Source organism: Passer domesticus, chromosome 8 (assembly GCF_036417665.1).
Source record: "Passer domesticus isolate bPasDom1 chromosome 8, bPasDom1.hap1, whole genome shotgun sequence".
In the NCBI taxonomy this organism is placed as follows: Eukaryota; Metazoa; Chordata; class Aves; order Passeriformes; family Passeridae; genus Passer; species Passer domesticus.
In genome coordinates this window covers 24,569,417-24,589,113 of record NC_087481.1, presented here as the reverse complement: position 1 = coordinate 24,589,113, position 19,697 = coordinate 24,569,417, and the positions used below count along the sequence as shown (strand labels likewise).

The 19,697-nt window shown below is 45.0% G+C and overlaps 2 protein-coding genes across 4 annotated transcripts; both read right to left on the bottom strand.

The window, feature by feature from the left end:
* Nucleotides 1-511: 511 nt before the first annotated feature.
* Nucleotides 512-12,107, bottom strand: VPS26A (VPS26 retromer complex component A). 3 transcript variants are annotated; one of them, XM_064429747.1, is made up of 9 exons: nucleotides 11,995-12,107; nucleotides 8,678-8,827; nucleotides 6,932-7,004; nucleotides 4,711-4,867; nucleotides 4,075-4,239; nucleotides 3,543-3,649; nucleotides 2,461-2,529; nucleotides 1,718-1,860; nucleotides 512-828 (listed from the first exon to the last, which is right to left on the bottom strand). In XM_064429747.1, exons 1-9 carry the CDS (start codon nucleotides 11,995-11,997, stop codon nucleotides 715-717), a joined length of 981 nt encoding a protein of 326 aa, XP_064285817.1. In that variant the 5' UTR covers nucleotides 11,998-12,107; the 3' UTR covers nucleotides 512-714. The 3 variants fall into 3 exon arrangements, with proteins under 3 accessions (XP_064285817.1, XP_064285819.1, XP_064285818.1); XM_064429749.1 differs by having other exon boundaries at nucleotides 12,024-12,083; XM_064429748.1 differs by lacking the exon at nucleotides 11,995-12,107 and adding an exon at nucleotides 11,929-11,960.
* Nucleotides 12,108-12,522: 415 nt separating this feature from the next.
* Nucleotides 12,523-15,022, bottom strand: SRGN (serglycin). The gene is made up of 3 exons (XM_064429750.1): nucleotides 14,844-15,022; nucleotides 12,972-13,119; nucleotides 12,523-12,836 (listed from the first exon to the last, which is right to left on the bottom strand). The coding sequence occupies exons 1-3, from the start codon at nucleotides 14,932-14,934 to the stop codon at nucleotides 12,623-12,625; spliced, it is 453 nt and encodes a 150-aa protein (XP_064285820.1). The 5' UTR covers nucleotides 14,935-15,022; the 3' UTR covers nucleotides 12,523-12,622.
* Nucleotides 15,023-19,697: the final 4,675 nt, after the last annotated feature.

The following is a 19,697-nucleotide window of genomic DNA, read 5'->3' as shown; positions in this document are numbered from 1 at the left end:
CAGTCAATTACTGGGTAACGAGCCCACAAAAGTTAGGAGCAACTCGTGTGAAAGAGAAGTTTGACAGAGAACTGGGGGAGAGAGGGCAAAGATGCTTCCCAATATTCTTTGTTACTGACAGATACAAAGCCTCTTAGAACCGCTGGTCTGAGGGCTCCAATCATAGTGCACATACATGCAGCTTCAATTAAACCCTGTCTAATGTAGTAATTAGGAGATTTTAGGACAAATGCACCATAAACCTTTGATTTTTAGTGTGATTTAGTCATTATGTCTTAATGCAGTTTCAAAACAAAACAAAGCAAATAAGCAACATTGGAAACAAACATGCAATAAACAACATGAGAGACAGGAAATGCTTTAGTCTACACTGTAGAGGTGAGCAGCAAAAATCAAATACACCAGCCTACCATGCATGGAAATAACTAGATTTAAGCTTTTGCATACCCAAGTGCATACAACATCATCAAATAAAAGTAAATGTGCAGTATAAAATAGTAGCTTAAGAAAGTTCCAGTGTTTGAGAAAGCACTTTATTTTAAATGTATATACATACTTGAATGTTTAACTGAAGAACGCTTTAGTAGCATGGTAAACGCAGCACTGCAAGATGAAGGAAGACAGTTGTAATGGGAATTCTGGCCTTCTTTTCCCACAGGCTGCTGCCATCTTTAACCTGCTGAAGCACTGCTAAGTTTTTCACCTTAGACCAGTTCACATTTCAGGCTGCTCAGCAGATGCTTGTGACTCTGGAGATTCAAATCGCTGGTGGAAGTTTGTCCGCTGTTTCCTCAGCTTCTCAGGAGCTTTTCTCCATAAAATTATTTCCTATTTGAGGAAGAAAACACTCTTGAAACCAACAGCTGCCACTAAGGCAACAGCATCTAGTATCTTAAGGTCCTGATAAACTAAAACTTTCAGGAAAATAAAAAAGAACTAAACACAAAGGCCCACAAAAAAAATGCATCCCCACTACTTATCAGTGCAGTTCATGTAAAAGTAACAGAAAGACACCACCATTAAATTTACATATTTAGTTACTGCTTGAAAACTTGCAATCTTGAGCAGTCACTCCTTCCTTAACTATCCTACCCTCAATTTTAATAGTATTGAAGAGTTCAAGAAATTTTTCTTCCTCCTTTTCTCAAAATCCAAAGCCTACCATAGCCACTGTATGCTCCAGCTCCCTCTTGTTTTCCATGTTTAATTATACTGTCTTGTCTACTTTGTAGTAGGAAGATTTTGATCTAATCCACACAGCTTCTTCCAGTGACTCTTTTGACTACCCCTTTCCTCAGCATCACCTCATCTTCTCTAACATTTTCAGTCAAATGCCTTAGTCCTTATTAACACTTTGCAGCTCTGAACCCAGGGTTCAAAACCAGTGCAGGGGGGGGATTTCTCTGCTGAAGTTTAAGGAAGCAAACAAATGCACCAGTAACTCATTTTACCCACCCAGAGTTTTGTCTGGGTATCCCCAAAGCAAGTTCTATGGTACTGAGCACCCTGTCCTTGCTGGAATAGCATCCAGCACCTCCCTTGGCTCCCTTTCTGCAGGGTAACATCATCTACAGAGCTGTCAGCACACTACACATTTCTGTCAGCAGAAATGCTTACACCACAGATGAAGCACAGTTGCCTTCTAACCTGCTGAAGGTTCAGAGCAGCCAGTAAAACACCCCAGGTAATTCTGCAGCAGGACTGCTCTAGACCATACCTGCTGTTTGAAGTATCGTCTGTCTTCTTCATCCACAAGCACCAGATTTAAGAAGTACCTCACTGAAAATTTTTTGTTCACATCCCTCATTGTTGGAGTTGGGTCGTAGCCTGCTAAGAACAATCTTATAGGAATCGATTCACCTGCAAAAACCAGAGAGCTTAAATTAGTTCCTTACAACTGGAATAATTAGTACAGATTCAGAAGACATGCAAAATAAAAGCAGGTTTCCAAACACTGTGCTGTTCCTTGCTTAAAAAAAAAAAAAAAACAAACCAAACACGCACAAGACATAAAAATACCCACAAAAAATCAGAAATATAACGCTGAGCATAGAAACGAGTATGAAATGAAAAGTGAGAACCCTTTCTCAGTGCAAGCAGGAAAGCCAGAAGGATCAGTATTTTGAACTCTCCAGAGCTGGTCTACACCATGGAGTCAGGTTTGATGGAAGAATCAGTCAAAGAATTTCCAGTGGTAAATAAAGGTAAAAGTTACTAGGAGCCCAAGGAAATGTCCTAAATGCCCATAAAAATGTCTTCTCCAAATAGAAAATGCATCATCATTTCAGGAACCTAAGGAGAAGTGCGGTTTCTTCAGTTAAAGAAAATTGTCTAAGTCCTCTCTTCTGCCCCAGATCTTTTAAACAGGATTTAAATTAAATTAAATTTAAAGTAAATACATCTTTTAAATAGGATTTTAATACTAAATGCTCCCTCTTGAAAACAATCACAGTTATTTACCTTTAACTGGTGCACCATCCATTATTTCGTACTTTGCAATGGTTTCAGTCTCTGTTGTGGTACTGGGTCCTGGTGAAACAAGTTTTCTCTGTGAGAACACACACTTCAGTTTTAAACATTCACAAAGTCTTATCTCAACAACTTCCATTCTGCAGCTTTTAAATTAACACAGCACTGCCTTTTTGCCTTTGTCTAGCATGTAAGTCAGACATGGCTAAAGCAGGCAAAACCCTCTCCCAGGCAGGACATCTTTCTTACTCTCCTCCCAGCACACTGACACAGCAGAGGCAGGCACCAGAGCTCCACAGGAGCCCTGGATATGCAAGCTTTAAATAAGGGACAAGCAAGAGGGTCTGGAATCCTGAAACTGCTCTGCTCGGTGAGCAGCTGGTACTGCTAGGCCATGCTCAAGCCAGGAACTGAAGGGTTATCAGCCAGCTCAAGGGCCAGCAGTAAAGTAGAGCCTTCTGCCCTTCCTCTAGTGGAAGCTTTCTCATTCTCCACACAAGAAGCTCCCAGGAACCCCAGCTACTGGGGAGTGAAGTGCCATGAGCCACAGCCTCTTCCAGCCTGGTTCCAGTGAGCACAAGCCTGTTCTGCCATGATCAAGCTGTTTCTGCTACAAAGCCACTTGGTATTTCTATCACATCCATTTCTTTGGATGACAGAAAATGACACATTTCAAAAACATGACTGATTCATGCTGATGTTTACCAAGCCCCCTTAACCAGTCAATCCCTGTAGAGGCAAGGGGGTCTTCAGGATGCATTTTACACCTCCTCCCTTGCTCTTTATCTATTAAGGCTGATTAAGCTTCTGTGTATTTATGGCCAAGTTCCATTTACAAGGGTTCACAATTGTGAAGAGTCACAACCCCAGAGCAATTAAACACACTGGCAGTGTTGACTGTGAAGTATCATTGCCAAAGCACAAAATGCAAATGGCAGTCAAACACCAGTGAGAAAGAAGCTGGTGGAGCACAGGTTCAGCCAGCACTGTTACTACTGACTTCAGCCTCCAGGTCTGCATAAGGCTCAACTGGCACACAAGCTGCCACTTCATTTGGCCTTTGTTTCTCTTACCAATTCCAGTAATCTCCTTTTTGATCAACTGCAACTCCATGTGCTGAATTTTTATTCTCACTAAGAGGAAATAAATTTTTCCAACAATCACATCCTTTAAGTGATACCTTTAAGAAAACAAAATGGAGGGTTTTGTTAAAAAATAAACACAAGTTTTGCACTTTCTTGAACACAAGTCACACAGGCAGCTATCTGCCTGGAAACTACTGGGAGCTTACTACCCCAGTGAACTAAGCACTTCAGCCAGACCAGAGCAACTACAATATTTCCATCATTCCACCAGTATCAGTACAGGAAGTGCTATTAGTCATACTGTAAAGGCATAAATGCAAAAAATAAGTCTTAAATATTTGCTAATGACCTTCCTGTTAGTACTGAAGACGGAACAGCCAACTATATCTCAAAAAGGCCTTTGTGTAATTAGTACTTTACATTTTAAGTCTCCAGAAGGGGAAGTTGGTCACCATATATTACATACTGGACCCTTTTATACCAAGTTATTTACTAAAAAGCATTTTTCTCTGACACTTACTTTGACTTATTGTATTCAAACTCTATGTGCAGACAGTCTTCAATGCCTACTTCCATTTTGATGGAGTTGTTTACATCTGGGTACGTAGCGAGCTGGTGAACAATCAGATCATATTCTTTCACCAAGTCTGACAGCCGTCTCACTATTGTCACTTTTAGAAAATACCTAGGAAGAAAGCCACTGGATTAGCCAGAATTATTCAGATTTACTAAGTAAGAGCCCTCATCTTCTGAAGTACTGCTATTCTTTGAAAGACCAGTGTACCACCGCATAAGACTAAGCAGAAAAGAGTAAGATTCCAAAATATAAGACAAAACACATGTGGGAGTGTTTTCTTCAGTTGTGGGTATGGGTTTTTCTTTTAGAGGAGATGCATGGACTGTCTTCACTTGATTCACTGTCTTCAATTCCTTGAACTGGAGGAATTTTATTTATACAAACAGCATTGAGTGATTCCAAATTAAATAGAAAAGACCACATTGTGTTAAAATCCCCACAACTCCAATCAAGGCACACTACTGGCTTTTACATGTTCTATGTAATGACTAAAAGGAAGAAAGAGGGGGCAGCATAATTGCTAAATTATGAATTTTCTGCAGGGGAGGTGAGGAAAAAAAAGGTTTAGCAGTTACAAACCTCAGTCTGACGTTGGCACCAATGTAGGACTCATATGGCTTTTCAACCTGCATGAATTCAAAGTCATAGTTTCTGCTTTGGGTCAGCTCTCCGGGTAAGGCCAGTTCTTTCACTAAATTTACAAATTCATGGGTATTGCTTTTGTCATTGAAGAGTTCTAAAGTTAGAAAGTTAAAGGAAAATATGTTTCAGTGTTTATTTTTAGCAAACAAAATTGTCTTTAATTTGGCAGCAGCAGGTGGGAGAGTATAACAGAAGCAATTAACTTAAAATACACATATTTGACCAAATGTTTTATTCAGATTTTCGAATTACCTTCAGTTCTAGCAACCTACAGTTAGCATCCCTAAAGAACTAACTGGAATGAAGAGAACACATTGAGAGCTTCACTAGCATGGCATTGATTGTTAATGACAGTTTAGCTACCTTTAAGAAATACTTCTTGCTTTGCATGCTCTGTAATTAGCATTGCCTGGTTTTGGCTTCCAACATTTATCGCTGCAGGGACAAACCTAAGCAGTGTCAGGACTGCCTTATTTAGGATAGACCAGATCCTAATCTGGTCTGCAAATTAACAACATCTAGCAAGTAATTTATTATTACTACCAGTCTACAGTCAAATGGCTTATTATGACCCCTGGTCTAAATCAGTCATTTGGAAACAAAGGCAGTTCCACAGCAACAGCATCTCCTCAACCCAGGGCAGTGCCAGTGATTCATTCCTAGATATGTGTTGTGCAATTTTCACCAAAAATTACCCTAAAATCAAAACCCAAACACTTCAGTATCTAAAAATAAGCTTCTCTTCCATTCAAAACTGAACATCAGCATTGGTAGATGGTGTTACACAGACTGAAGTTTTTCAAAAGAGAATAAATGAACTAAACAGACCAACTCCAGAATTTATCACTGCCAATGTGGCAGAAACTAACACTAACTAGTAACTCCTCTTTCTAATATGACCACAAATTGTCTAAAAATATACTTAGTTTGCTGGGAGAGGCATTTATCTAATGCATAGTTTATCTAATGCTTAATATCAAACACTTTTTGTGCCAGTCAGTCAGAAAAGCTGTACTCTGAAGAGCTGGTTTAAAATGCAGCTTTGATATGGAGTTAGTCTGCAGACAGTGCAGAGAGATGACACTACTGGAATCCTTTCTGCGTTTCTATACTGACACTTGGAAGGATGCAAGAAAACACGGACAAGTACAAAGAGCAGGAGTTTAAACCATGCCTGCATATCTCTGTGGACTTCCAAATGCAGCATAACAAAGTCCCAGAAAGGTATGAATTCAAGAAACACTACATCAAATTCAATTAATCTAGAGAATAAAATGTGTAAGTCAAGATGAAAAGCAATCTGTACAGCTGTTAGAAGACAGCAGACTAAATGAAGGTGATATCCCTGAGCTCTTTTTTTCCCTCTGTCTATATGCCTCACTCCCATCACAGTGCTGCTTTATTCTCAGAGTTTAATTTACAACCTTACTGATCAAAACCTCCAAGCATAAAGCAGCAGGTGCCAGGTCTGACACACTGCTACACAACACTTCAGACACAGACTACTGGAGCCTACTGACTGATGAGAAATAGGGAATTTCTGAAATTCCATTTAAAGTCAGTTGTAAGAGGCTGAAACTTGAGCAATTACTCCCAAGGGGGACACCAATGCAAAGAGCTCTCTGAGAAGGAAGGAGTTTTAGCATCAGCCCAAGGGTGCAGAGAGACTACCTGGACTGGTAAGGAGATAGATACAAAGATTCCTCACAGTTCAACTCCACACAGACTTTCGTAGTTTTCAGGAATTTACATTTCTAGTATGTTTTATAAAACCAACTACCATAAAATTTTAAAACTATTTTGCTGTAAGCTGCCTCTTAATTTCTTTTGTATGCCTCTTCTCTTCCAGAGAAGACCACAAGTTCAGTTTTCTTGAATCTCTAGTGGTTATTAATCCAACTTTTAGCTAGTCACAGACAGACTGAATACTCACCTACCCAGTTCTCCCTCCCAGGTGTGTATCTTTCTCCCAATGACTTTCTGAGTAGCACAAATTAGTACATCACTTGCTTTAAAGTAAAGAAAACAATGTTCCTCTGGCCCTTATCACCCACTGATCAGAACAGGTTGCATTGTCTGAGCCAAACTGCTGATAGTCCCAAGTGCCAAGTTTCATAAACCACAAGCACCTAAAAGCCCCTTTATTGCTCAAACTCACCAATTTGTCCTACAAATTCAATTCTAATTCCTTGGTGCTCTAGTCTCTTCCCATGTTTAAGGGAGACGTTCACCTACCGAGGTAAAAAAAAAACAAAAAAACACAAGTTAAATTTTTTCAACATTTTCACTCTAGCACTCAGTAAAAAGGAAAACCTATTAGCACATGCCTGTGGAAAGCAAGATCTCTTCTCAAGAACTTGAAGGCAGCCAAATCAAACAGCTGATCATGAAATTAAGCATTTCCAAGGCACCACTAAAACATTCAAGAAAAATCTAATCATCCACGAGACTGAATTTCGTAACTAAAATTGGAACTTTCAAGTCCCAAAATTAAGTAACCAAGCCAGAGCTCAAGCAGAGCCAGTCATGATGCTTCAAAGCATCTTCTGACAGTCACATCTGGAAGTTCAAAAATGAAATGCCATGAGATTGATTCCTTTCAAGTCATGTGAGCTTCAGTCTCTTCTCTGGCAGACAGCTAAATACTGGTGTTGGCTAAGTCAATGAAAAATAACAGATAATGAAACTCACTATGAAACTTTCATTTGTGACTCCGATTCCTAAAAACAGGTAAGAAAGGATTCCACAAGGTTACATTGTACTGAAACATGTAAATATTAAGCACATAGGATGTTTTCTTATAAGGCAGTGATGACCAGAGAAATTCCTGTACAAAAATCCAGTACACTGTCACTATTTGAGTTGGAAGTAAATCACTGGAACAATCCATCATTGTGGTGAAAAAAAGGATGGGGTAGAGAGAAGCTGTCCAGAAATTTTCTGGTCTCCCAGACCTCCCCATGCCACTGTGCCTGTGTTAGCCAAAACTCATCAGGCACCTCTCTCTCTCAGGCATCCCCAATTAAAGCAAACACTGCTCCATCAGGTCATCATAAGCTTCTCCCTCAGTTTCCTGTGTCTGAGGCTCATCTCGTGGCCTTTCACATCCCTGCAAGGATATTTCCAGAGAAGCAAGATCTTTGTACAGAAAGGTATGGCCAGAGCAGGAAGATGCCTGGTGCTGTAGGTCAGTCAAGATCAAAGTAGGCATTCAGAAGTCAATCTCAGAACCCAACAGCACCCAACTGAAGTCTTTTGAAGGAGAAGTGAATCTTAACAGAAATACTCGGAGAGTGAGAATGGCTCCAGTAAAACAGAGTGATGGCAGAGAGTGCCTAGGTGCAACACTGAATGTAGGGAAATTGCTCTGGAAAGCTCAACTTCATTGTCTTTTTTCCCAGTAAGAAAAACTCTTGTTGACTCAGCAGTCAGCTGAACTACATATGTTGCTCCTCTGTTGCAATCCAGAAATCACTTCAGGGCATGGAACGCAAGGCTTATCTTCAGGGTATGCAAATTTTTGACTGTGCCAGCCAGAAATTACTGTTACCTGTACTGGATTGTGGATTTTGGAGTTCAAAGGGAAGGGGAAGCAGGGGGATCCAGTTTTAAACAGTTTTCTCATCAGAAGCAACAGCAATTGCACATCATTGCATAAAAAGCTTATTCATAAATATCAGATGACCGGAAATAAATAGTTACTATTCAAAAATGTTGACTTCTATCAGCTGCCTGAATGACTGTGGTTAAAAAAAAAACATACATAGCAAAACAGTTTCCTCTTTGAATAACAACACAAGCTGAAAATGCAGCTCTTACAGCAGTTTTTCATTTACCTTTCAATATGCATTTGCATGCCAGAATCAGAACAGTGATTAATAGTCACTTTTAAACAAAAATTTACCTTTCCTGAAACAGACTCTCCATCGTAGAAGAGAAAATGCTTTTCTACTTTACCATCTTCTGTTTTGATTTCTGCAGGTTTCCGTGTTTCAGCATCATTAAGCACAACATCAATCTCACAAACAGGAACGAAAAGGTTTCCAAGAAAACTCTGGAATAACAAGAATTGGATTAATTACTACACAGTGGACACTCAATTTGAAATGTGGTGTTTACTTGCAGCTCTACACTATACGCAGGAGGGAAAAGCCATTTGTGCTTCCATGAAGTTACAAAGCCATTATGTACCAGAGACCCAAGAAAGAGGGATGACAAAGGACAGCTGTTCATCCAGCAAACAACTGAAATCAGGTCAGTAACCAGCAGTGACAGCTCTTACAAAATGTCACGTTTATAAAAAGTACACAGCGCAATTACCATTCCTACCACTAAAAAACCCAAACACTAGAGCAAAGTGGAAGGGAAAGAAACAATAACAAGGGATATCACCCAAAGCAACCCCCTGGCTGGGGAACAGGAACAGGGATTTTATTTGCTGCCTCTGCCTACACACCACAGCTGTCTTAGGAGACAGCACCAGCAGCTTTGAGAGGCAGCAGTTCTTCCCACAGCTCTTCAGTTCTTCCCCTCAGCTGAAGTGAAGCAGTTTCCACCTCAGCTGCACAAGGCTGCCAGCACAGAGGGGTTACAGGTGCAGCTGTGGCACTGCTCCAGGCACAGTGCTTGTCCTCACCTTTCCTCAGCATTCTCTGTGCTCGAACTTTTGACCGGCACTGAACACAGGAACGCGAGAGATCATCCTTTGATCTCACACAAACACCCCTTACGAGAAGCTGCAAAACATGTTCATGGCTCTGTGGGAAACTCACTAAGATTAGGGCAAAAGCCAACATTTTCCTCCAAAGATTTGGGCTCTAATCTGCTTTGATGTAAAGCAGACGACTCTTCACTAATTCAGTGTGATTTTGGGGTTTTTTTGAGAAATTACACTATGATCTCCATGAGAACATCTGCTTCAACCAGATGAATTTGGTATACACGAAAAAGTCTGTCCTGGTTTTGGCTGGAGTTAATGTCTTCTAGATATATGTTCTTCTAGAATTAATTTCTTCTCAGTAGCTGATACAGCACTGTTTTTTTGATTCAGCCTGAGAACAACATTGGTAACACACTGAAGTTTTAGCTGTTGCTAAGTTGGGTTCATTCTAAGTCAAGGACTTTTTTGTGCCTCATGCTGTACCAGTGGGGAGGTACACCACAGAGCTGGGAGGGAGCATGGCCAGGACAGGTGACCCAAAGCAGCCAGAGGGATATTCCACACCTCAGAATGCCCTGCCCAGTGTATGAACTGGGGAGTTACCCAGAAGGGGCTGACAGGGGTCTGACATCAGTCAGCAGGTAGGTAAACAACTATACTGCACCTCACTCGTTCATGTTTCCTTTTTTTTTATTATTATTATGTACTGTTATTATATTTCACTTTGCTTCAGTTATCAAACTGTTACCTCAACCTGCAAGTTTTACTTTTGCTTCTCCTCCCCATCCCAGCAGGGTGGGGAGATAAGCGAGCGGCTGTGGTGGTGTTTTCTTGCCAGCTGGGGTTAAACGACACAATCACTGCCACTTCACCAATTTAACATTAAAAAAAAGGAGTGAGAACTCTTTCCAAGTTCTGGGGGACCTGAAGTTTGAAATGCAGCATAAAAAACAGCCTAGGGGAAGATTTGATCTGAATACTACTGCTTGGCAGCAGGAACACTGAGTGACTTCATGCTCACCCCTCCTAGAGAAGAGAGGACACAGAGCAAGCTGGAGCTATAGGAGAGCGATTCACACAAGATCAAACTGACTTTGTGTGTGCTCAGCAATCGGCCCCACTTCAACCCACAAAGATGGGTAAGACTCCAGCTGAATCCCTGTTATATCCACTACATGTTCCAAGGTGAAAGCAGCAGCAGACCAACAAGGCAGCAGATAGAAGGCCAAAATGTATTCCAGGTCTCTGCCAAGCACAGATTTGTACAGACTGCTGAAAAATGCTTTTTGTTATTTTGTTTTGCAAACAGTGCACACTAGAACCATTACTGATTCTTGGCTTCTGGAGAAGGGCAAGAGAAAAAGAAGAAAGTTTCAACAAGAATTCCAAATTGTAGACTATTTTAAACACAAGATACTTTTGATCATGGCCACATTTTTTCCTTGAAACTGTACTTGTTTTCCAGATTAGTCTTATACTCCCCTCTAACTAAACAAGGAAGCACATTGCATTAGAGCAAACTATACAGGATGCTCTCACAGTACCTTCTGAATCACAGGCTGACCATTTAAATGGTCAACCAGACCAAACATTTGTAACACACCACTTCTCAGGAGAATGCATGTAAATATTTCAACTGCACTCCTCCAAGATTAGCTATGATCTCCTTCAGAGAGAACAAGAACATATGAAATAAAGAAGTCAGCAGCAGGCATCTCCTCCAGCTGCTATCGAAGATACTGCTGCGGGGAAGCTATGCAAAACAAGAAGTATTTTAGATAGCTATCACAGGGCTTATTATGTTACAGTTTAAGAGAATGCAGAAGGAGAACTGGGGTTTCCAGAAACTGGCCAAATGCCAGGCTCCGCTCTTGGTTTTGTGCAGAAGACAGACGCTGGAGATTCTGCCACATCAGGACCAAACCCAGCTGCGTCCAGCCTGAAGTGCAGTAGCTGCACTGGAGGACTTGTGGGAATGCAGCGGCTGACGGAGGGTGCAGGAACCCCAGCCTCACACCTGAACCCCTGAGCAGCTCCTGCACGCACGGGGGACAGGCGTGAGGGAACCCGAACGCCCCAGAAGCACAAAGCCATCGATCCAGATGGCTCTTTACAGCACGTATTTTTTAGCCTCTCCCTCGGAGCGCCCCGGGCTCTCGGCGCAGGGCGGCCGCGGTGTGCTGGAGGGTGCGCTCGGCGCGGAGCGGAGCCCAGCGCTGCCTCACGGCACTGCCGGAAGATCCCGATGAGCGCGGCTCCGCCCGGGCGCTCTCCCCGACGGCAGCTCCGCGGGGCACACGGAACCCGACTTTCACCAGCAAACCCCGCCCTGCCGAGGTCGTGCGGCCACTCTCGATCCGCAAATAAAATTAATAACCCCCTAAATCCTTGCTTTTGGAAGGAAGGAGGGGGGAGAGGAGGCGCCGCCCTGCCCAGGCCGCCGCCGCCGCCTCAGGCGATGGCGGATCGGCGCTGCCCCCCCGCCCCGCACTCGCCATGGTACGCGCCCCCTCCGCGCCCCCCGGCTCGCCCCTCATAGCCGCGGCCCCCCCCGCACTCACCATGGTACGCGCCCCCTCCGCGGCCCGACACCGCCACCGGCCCCGCGCGCACCCGCACCAGCCGCCCCCGGCCGCGCGCCCCTGGTCATGTGACCCCACGGGCTCCCCCCCCAGGCCACGCCCCGCCGCACGTGACCGCCCCCTCCAGCTCCGTGCCCGCCGCGAGAGGGCGCCGCCTGGCGGGCGGGAGGCGGCGGCGCTGTGGGGCGCCCTCAGGATAATAAAGGAAATAAAGGAATAAAAGGAAATAAACCTTTCCTTTCGGCCGGAGTTCCCGCTCCTGTATGTGAAAATAATGTGAAAACCTCTGGGGACGCGCGATTGGCTGGCTGCTGTAAAAGTGCAGGCGGCTCCCAGCGCACCGAGGGTTGGAATTTTCCCCTTCAGAGCACGATGGCTTTCCCACAGAGCCGGCTGTGCACCCATCACTGTTGTTCCCCCCACTGGGATGGCTGCTGCACGCACACACACAAAAAGGCAGTTCAGACTGAGCAACAATGCTTTTAGTAAGCGAAAGCAGTAAAGATCTTAAGGCAGAGTTTTTATTGATGCTGGTTTAAAACCGCTTCATGGCTTCAGGCTCTGGGGAAGAGGCAGGGGAGCGGCGATGAGGACGATGTCTCCAGCCCTACAGGAACAGATCCTCCTCCGACAGCTTTTCCTTCAGCTCGCTGCCCCGCAGGCTCTCCAGGAGGACAGGCAGCTTCGCCTCAGGGAAGCTGTCATTGTCACCGAGCCCCGAGCCAGAGGCTGGCTCTGCTTCCACCATGGTGTTGGACCCAGAGCCGGCATCCTCCTCTGAGAGAGGGAATATGTCGCCCAGCTCCTGGTATCTCTTCATCCTGAAAGGCAGAGTGGCAATTTTCCCTCTCAGATGAACACATCAAAGCCTCACATTACCGTGGGCGAGCCACGCTGTGACAGGACCGTCAAGGCAGGAATAATACATTTTGGGGTGCTAGCATTAATGAACTCACAAGGACGGGTCTGCCATGGGAGGAAGGATCCTGTTGGCCCCACCGGAGGGCATGTAAAACCAGGGCCCCTTCTCTTCGATGCAGTTGGCAGACATGGGGTCAGGCCGGCACCTCACCCTCTTGTACCTCGCCCTCTGCATCGGAGCACCTGTTGGAATGAGCCACACATTGTCCATGAGGACCAGGACATCATTCACCAGGTCCTGTGAACTTTATGAGCGCCTAATAAGGCTTAAAAGAGCAGATGAAAGTAATCTGAGTGGCCCTGATTGCTCAACCTCCGGAAAAGTAAAGTAACCCTGAAGACTTTTTTTTAAAGTGGCTACTGACATCCTAGGTGACATTTTTGTGATCAGAGACATCAGGCACACCTCACATACAGCACCAGGAAGTCCATGAAAAATCCCAGGGAATCCCCTCACACCCAGCACCAGGAAGTCCATGGCAAAGCACTGCTGTCACAGCAAGGCTCATCCCCAGCTCACAGCATGGCACAGCCATGGGGGACCTGGGGGCTCAGCCTCCTGCAGCTCTCCTCGAGGGTGGAGGTATGTGAAAATAATATGAAAACCTCTGGGGACAAGGCATCCAGAAGAGAGCTGGCTCCTCTTTCCTCTGAGGGCTCCATCTCTGCCCCTTCAAGTTTTGAGAAACTCAAGGTGTGCCACAGGAGCAGGTTTCGGGTTTATGGAGGCCAGAGAAAAGACAGTTCAGGTGTCTCCTAGACACAACGAGGTTTTGTAAACCCAGGTTTTCAGTTCTGGTGCTCCCCAGATGCCTGACTGGGGCTGTCACTGAAAATGTGGGCCTTCAAAAAATACCAAAATGACAAAATAAGGATCACATAATAAAGATAGAAGCAGTGACATTTCATCGTTCCTCTTGGTCTCATGTAATTAATTTGTTCAGAAACCTCCTGGTGCATTCTCAACCTGTTGGCATTTTATCTATTTTTTTCTTCGTTTCCTGGGAATATCTTTCCGTAATTACACTTCTCTATTGCCCTATATATTTCCATAATGTACTGGATGACTTTCAGCTACCTCCTACACTCTCCTGTAAAAGAGAAAAGATCTCACGGGTGTAATTTCCTGCTGCTTCTACAGTATATTCCTTTTTCATACTTATTTTCTTCTCCTTGCCTATTATTAAGAAGGTTTTTAATAATAACAGTGACAACAAAATAAACAGCTGCAGCTGAAAAATTTGCAAATAAGCAGCACAGAGCAAGCAGGCTATAATCCCTCAAAGATCAGCCTCAGAGGGGTAATGCATATTGAGAGCCTATCACTGCTACAGCTTTGGCTTGTGGATAAATTATACTCTACATGCTTGAAGAGCAGTTTTTCTATCACAAGAAACAAATCCACAGGGCAGGGCATCATGGATCAATATTTCCCTTTTGTCATTTTCGTGGTGTGTGTTGCAATGTTTTACGGAATAAACCGTTTGGTTTCCTCACACTTACAACTAGTTTCCTTTCCTGCTCCCCCCAGAACACAGACCGTAGGAGTTATGACATGGGAACTGTTACACACTATGTCTGTAACTCATAACTGAGTAACAGCAGTAACCACTATGAAAGGGACATTTAGAAAAATATATATTGAGATACCTAGACTGAAAACATACACTCATGCAACATCATACTTTGTGAAGTCTTTTCTCAAAAACTGAAATGCTCCAATTGCAAAAAGCACATTTTCTGCCATTTCCCACCCCCAGAAAAGGAACCATTAGCAAACAGGCTTTCTGAGTAGATGTCATTACCCCCAAAAGAAGGCCAGTTTGTAAAATTTGGAGGCTGCTTACTCGGCCCCCACTGCACAGCCCAGAAAGAGGATTACCGCGAGAACAACCGCCCCACTTTACCTTGTGCTGTGTACCCCACAAAGAGGATTAGACAAACAGCCAGGAAAATCCTCCCGTTACATCTGATAAGGAGCTGCATCTTGGCTGGCATCCCTCTGCTCCCACCAGCCTTCACCACAGCGTCACGCTGCAGAAATAAGACGCAGCCAGGAGATCGACTTTTAGAAAAAGTTTCCAAAACCTCAAACCCAGCCCATAACCTGCGTCACCACTTCCTGATTGACGGGAGCGAGACACGAACAGAAAAGCCCAGCACTGTGGCCTTCCTGCCTCCATCAGTCCAAATTAAAAGTTCCTCTGCCTTCACCTCCTGTTTTGCCCAAGGAGGAGAGCAGACCCAGGACCCACAAGCTGGAATGAAGGTGGTGCTGCCAGCAGCCCGTGGTCAAGGCACACATCCCACCCAGCCTCTGCCCAATGCTGAGAGGGCTCCAGGGTGAAAAAGCAGTGCTTGATGCTCCCTGATTTTTGGTCAACTGCATTTTTGTATTGGCACTGGCACTGCTTTTCCTTCCTCAAGCCCTCACCAGTCCACCAGAGGGTTAGAAGCCAGCTGCTCGAGTCAGTACATGTTTCACTAACTGGGGAATCATCTTTTCCCACAGAAGTAAGTAAATTATCTCTGGAATCTCATGCCAGGCTTGGGGGGTTTTCTGAAAGCAGAATCATAGATATTTGCAGTAGAAGTGAAAAAAAATTATTAAGTTAGATAGTATATTCTGGTAGAAACATATCAACTCCTTCTGGAAGAGCACAGGCAATTTGCTTGGCCAGATTATCATTGTGTGGTGCAAATGCCCCAGGGAATGTGGCAAAGGGTTTGGATCACATGTGGCTCCACAAGGTACACATCTGAAAAGCCATGAGAACTCTTATATAGACAGAAAAATAGAAGCTCCCTTTCAGCTAGCTCATACCTTTTGCCTTTTGGCTGTGATTAAAGCAGGCTTGAGTTCACTTCAGAAGAAATGACAAACTACGAGGTTATCACAGCAGTGGAGGCTTTTCTCACTCGCCCAGAGTGCTGCTGGGTTAACTGGGGCACTGACGTGTGGGCCTGACGTGCTGCAGAACCTTGTCGGTCCTGGGGCTGATAGTGCAAGTTGTCTGTGGTAAATCTATTTTTGTGTGGTGGAAAGTCCACAGAGGCCCCCAGTGGGGATCTGGGCTGAGCAGTGACTTTCCCCAGGGCATGGTGTTCCACCAAAACCACACAAAGCTGCAGAAAAGACTCCAGCAGCTCCCTCCCCTCTCCAGGCTGGGATTTACCACTGGACTGAGGGATTGCATGTTCAGCTTTTTGAGCCTCTGCACATGGGGTTTTTTCTCTGGCACGGGAAAAATAGGAGACTCAAACCAAGCAGGTGCAGAAGTACTCGTGTGCAGTAGTTTTTATTACTACCCTCATTTCTACTTTGTCTTTTTAGCATCAGCTTCCTCCTTTTCTTGTTTTCCTTTTCTCTTTTCTTTTCTTTTCTTTTCTTTTCTTTTCTTTTCTTTTCTTTTCTTTTCTTTTCTTTTCTTTTCTTTTCTTTTCTCTTTTCTTTTCTTTTCTTTTTTCTTTTCTTTTCTTTCTCTTCTCTTTTTTCTTATTTTCTTTTCATTTCGTTTAAGGCAGTGCTCAGCATGAGTAGGGAGCAGGGCAAACAGGGGAGGGAGATGATCAGCCTCCACTTGCTGGAGGATGTGGAAACCATCCCTGCAGTAGCACCTCTCACTTTCCACTGATCACGGGTTCACGCTGACCTGTTCCACACCCCTGCTCTGGGCCCAACAACCCCACTGTGAGAAAGCAAAACTCCACAGGCTATTTTTGCCCTTCCCACCAGCCCAGGGCATTTTCCACCATGGCATGGAAGCCCCATGGGATGCAGCCAGATTGATGCCCACCCGCGGGCACGGTCATGGGCAGCTGGGAATTCTGCAGCAGCTGGGGGAGCTGCAAATTCCCTGTATGTGGAGGGAGATCTCGAGTTATCTGTCTTGTACCATCAGCTGATGGGGGAACTCGTAGCACTGGCAGTTTTGCCACACAGTTTTGTTATTTTTTTTCTGTGTCTGCAGCACGCCTCAGGAAATGAGATTGCTTTACAATTGGTAGCTGTAGGAAGTCCAAAGCAAATGTTTCACCCCTGTCTCACGTTCTTCTGTGTAACAGGGCCCTGAAGCCTGCAGGGGGGGTCAGCCTGTGCCCATCTCCTGCCCTGCTGCGCTCTGCTGCTGCCCACACCCCACTGTGCTTGGCAAGTAGAGTTTTCCACCTTCCTACAAACACAGCAGTGATTGGAGACCTGGATCTGAAACAGTCTGGGATGTGCAGGAGTTAAAAGTAAAGCATGCCCTTTGTGGAGTGTCGTGGGATGCCCAAGGAGCACTGTCTGTAAACCACTCAAGACATAGAATGAAAATGATCAGATCTAATTTTTAAAAATCTCATCTTAGGCAAGAGGCCACAAACTGCTGAAAGTTAACAAACTTTCTTTTTTTAAACACAGAACAGCACATGAGCTAAACTATATTGGAACACTAACCTTGAAATGTGCCATGGCATGGCTATCAGAGTTCAAGAGAAACAGGATTTTAAGTTAAATATTTTTAATCCACAGAGGAGAGCTCAGTCGCCCTACCAAGGTCAGCTACCTCAAATTTGCCTTCTATAAACTGTGAGAAAGATTCATAGGATAATGTTCTTCCTGCCTAGATCCTGTGTATGCAAACTGAAAGATTAAATATCCCAACAGAACAGGCCTACAAAAAGAAGCAAATAAATGAGGAGCAGGTATTTGAGAGCACAGTTTGCTCCTGGAGCCTTGTTTACAGCTCCTGCACGGAAGTGCTGCCATTATTTTCAAATTTCTTAACCTGCAAAGCTCTTGCTTTGCATTTTTGTAAGGCATTAATTTGGGGAGAGGGGAGAAGGCTGCCCTGACACTGTGCACCCAGACCTCTGAGCAGACACCCAGGACTTTCCATTATGTGCCTGAAAAATGTGGGAGTAGTCTTAAACTACAATAAACACTAAAGTGTGGAACTGCTCCTTAGCAGGAACCTTCAGGGCTGTTGTATCTCCCAGCTGGCTCCGGAGTAATCACTAATTTATAACATCACTAGATGTGGCCTACCCTGCAGGAGTGCCTGGCACAAGGACACCTGCTCTGCTGAGGGTACAATATGGGGCAAAAGGAAATCCCAGCAGGAGCCCAGAGGGGCATCACGGCCGTGTTCCAGCCAATTCATTGGACATCAAGCCCTTCTCTGCTTGAGAAGAGAGCCAGGCAAATGCTGAGGGAGCAGGCTGGCCCAGAGGAGTAGTCTGGCACGGCAGTGTCAGAGCACTCCCTCTGCTGCTTTTCCTCAGCAGGCAGCCCAGGTTTACTTTGCAGCCCGTGTTCCTGACAGGCAGCCAGACAGACAGATGGACTCCCATGGGTGCAGGGGCACCCCCAGTCCTGCTGCTTATCAGGGAGGCTCAAAGGCAAGGCACTATCTGTCCAGGCAGGTCCTGATAAAGAAGTTTCTGATTGACAACTGCTCAGAAATCAGATAAAGCCTAACTGCTGTGGGGTAGCTCTGCTCTCAGGTCAGCCTTAGCTGACAGGAGCTCGGCCCTGGCTTCCATGGGAATCCAGGCTGACCCCTGCACCCCTCAAACACTCATCCCCACTCATGGAGCAGCAAAGCCAGCAGACAGCTGGAGCTGGGGGGGTTCCTGAAGTGCTGGGCCCTGCCTGTGATGCTCAGCTCTTTATTTGCTCTGCTGAGAAAGTAGAAATATATATTTTTTACAGATCACTGCTCTGGGGAGCAGCCAGTACAGAAAAAGCTACATCTGTTACAAGCAGAGCTGGAAACAAGAGCGAAGAGAGAATGATGGCAACAGAAAAAAACCAGGGGATAGGCAGAGCACAGGGGAGAGTGAATGGCAGCTGGGTTAAACACAATGAGCATTTGTTTTGCCCATCTTGACTTTTGGGAAAGCAGAACAGTTTTCTGCCCCGACACTCACTGCTGAATTGGGATGAGATTCATGAGACCTGGATATCCAACAGACCCTGAGCACATTGGTCTATCTCAGGGAGTCCCCACAAGCACCCTATTAAATGCCCAAAATCACCTTTGATGTCCTTCAGAAGTGAGCTGCCCTCCAGTCCTAAGTTTAAGGATGCCTTTTGCCACCAGCTCATGTTCAACCAACCAACCTTTGGGGTCTGAAAGCAAAAATCTCTCCTCTTCAAAAGAGCAAAGAGCTGGCAACCCTGAGAGAGAGGTTTGGGTCCAGCTGGAGGGAATTCTAAATCCAGCCCTGAGTAAAAATTAATTCTTGACCTGGGTCACCTCTGAGCTCAGTGCCTGACCCGTGCTCCCCCTGCACCCCGAGCATCCTGGGGCAGGCAGCACAAGGCATCCCTCGGCCCCTCGTGCCTCCACCTCTCTCCTCTGACGGCAGCATCAGGGCCTGGGCCCTGCAGATAAGATTTGGATCTTGTAAGAAAGCACTGAGGAAATTTATCATGTGGAAATCAGGCACTCACTGCCATCTAGATCTCACAGAAGAACTGCTCCTTCTTTCTTCCCATGGTCAGCAAGTGCAGGGGGAGATCTCTGCTGGAAAGCCACAGCTGCATCAAAATTGGGCACAGCTGCTGACACACAGGAAGCTGCCAACGACCTTTCCCCATCAGCAATCTCCCCTCTCTCCCAGAAACGTTAACCAAGCATCAGGCCTGTCCTTCAGGTGGGAAAAGCAGCTTTCCTTGCTGCTGGGAGTGCTGATTCTTTCTGATTCCACCTGCTGGAGCACAGTGCAGCAGAAGGTTTTGGCTGACAATTTAGGACTACAGTTTAAAAGCAACA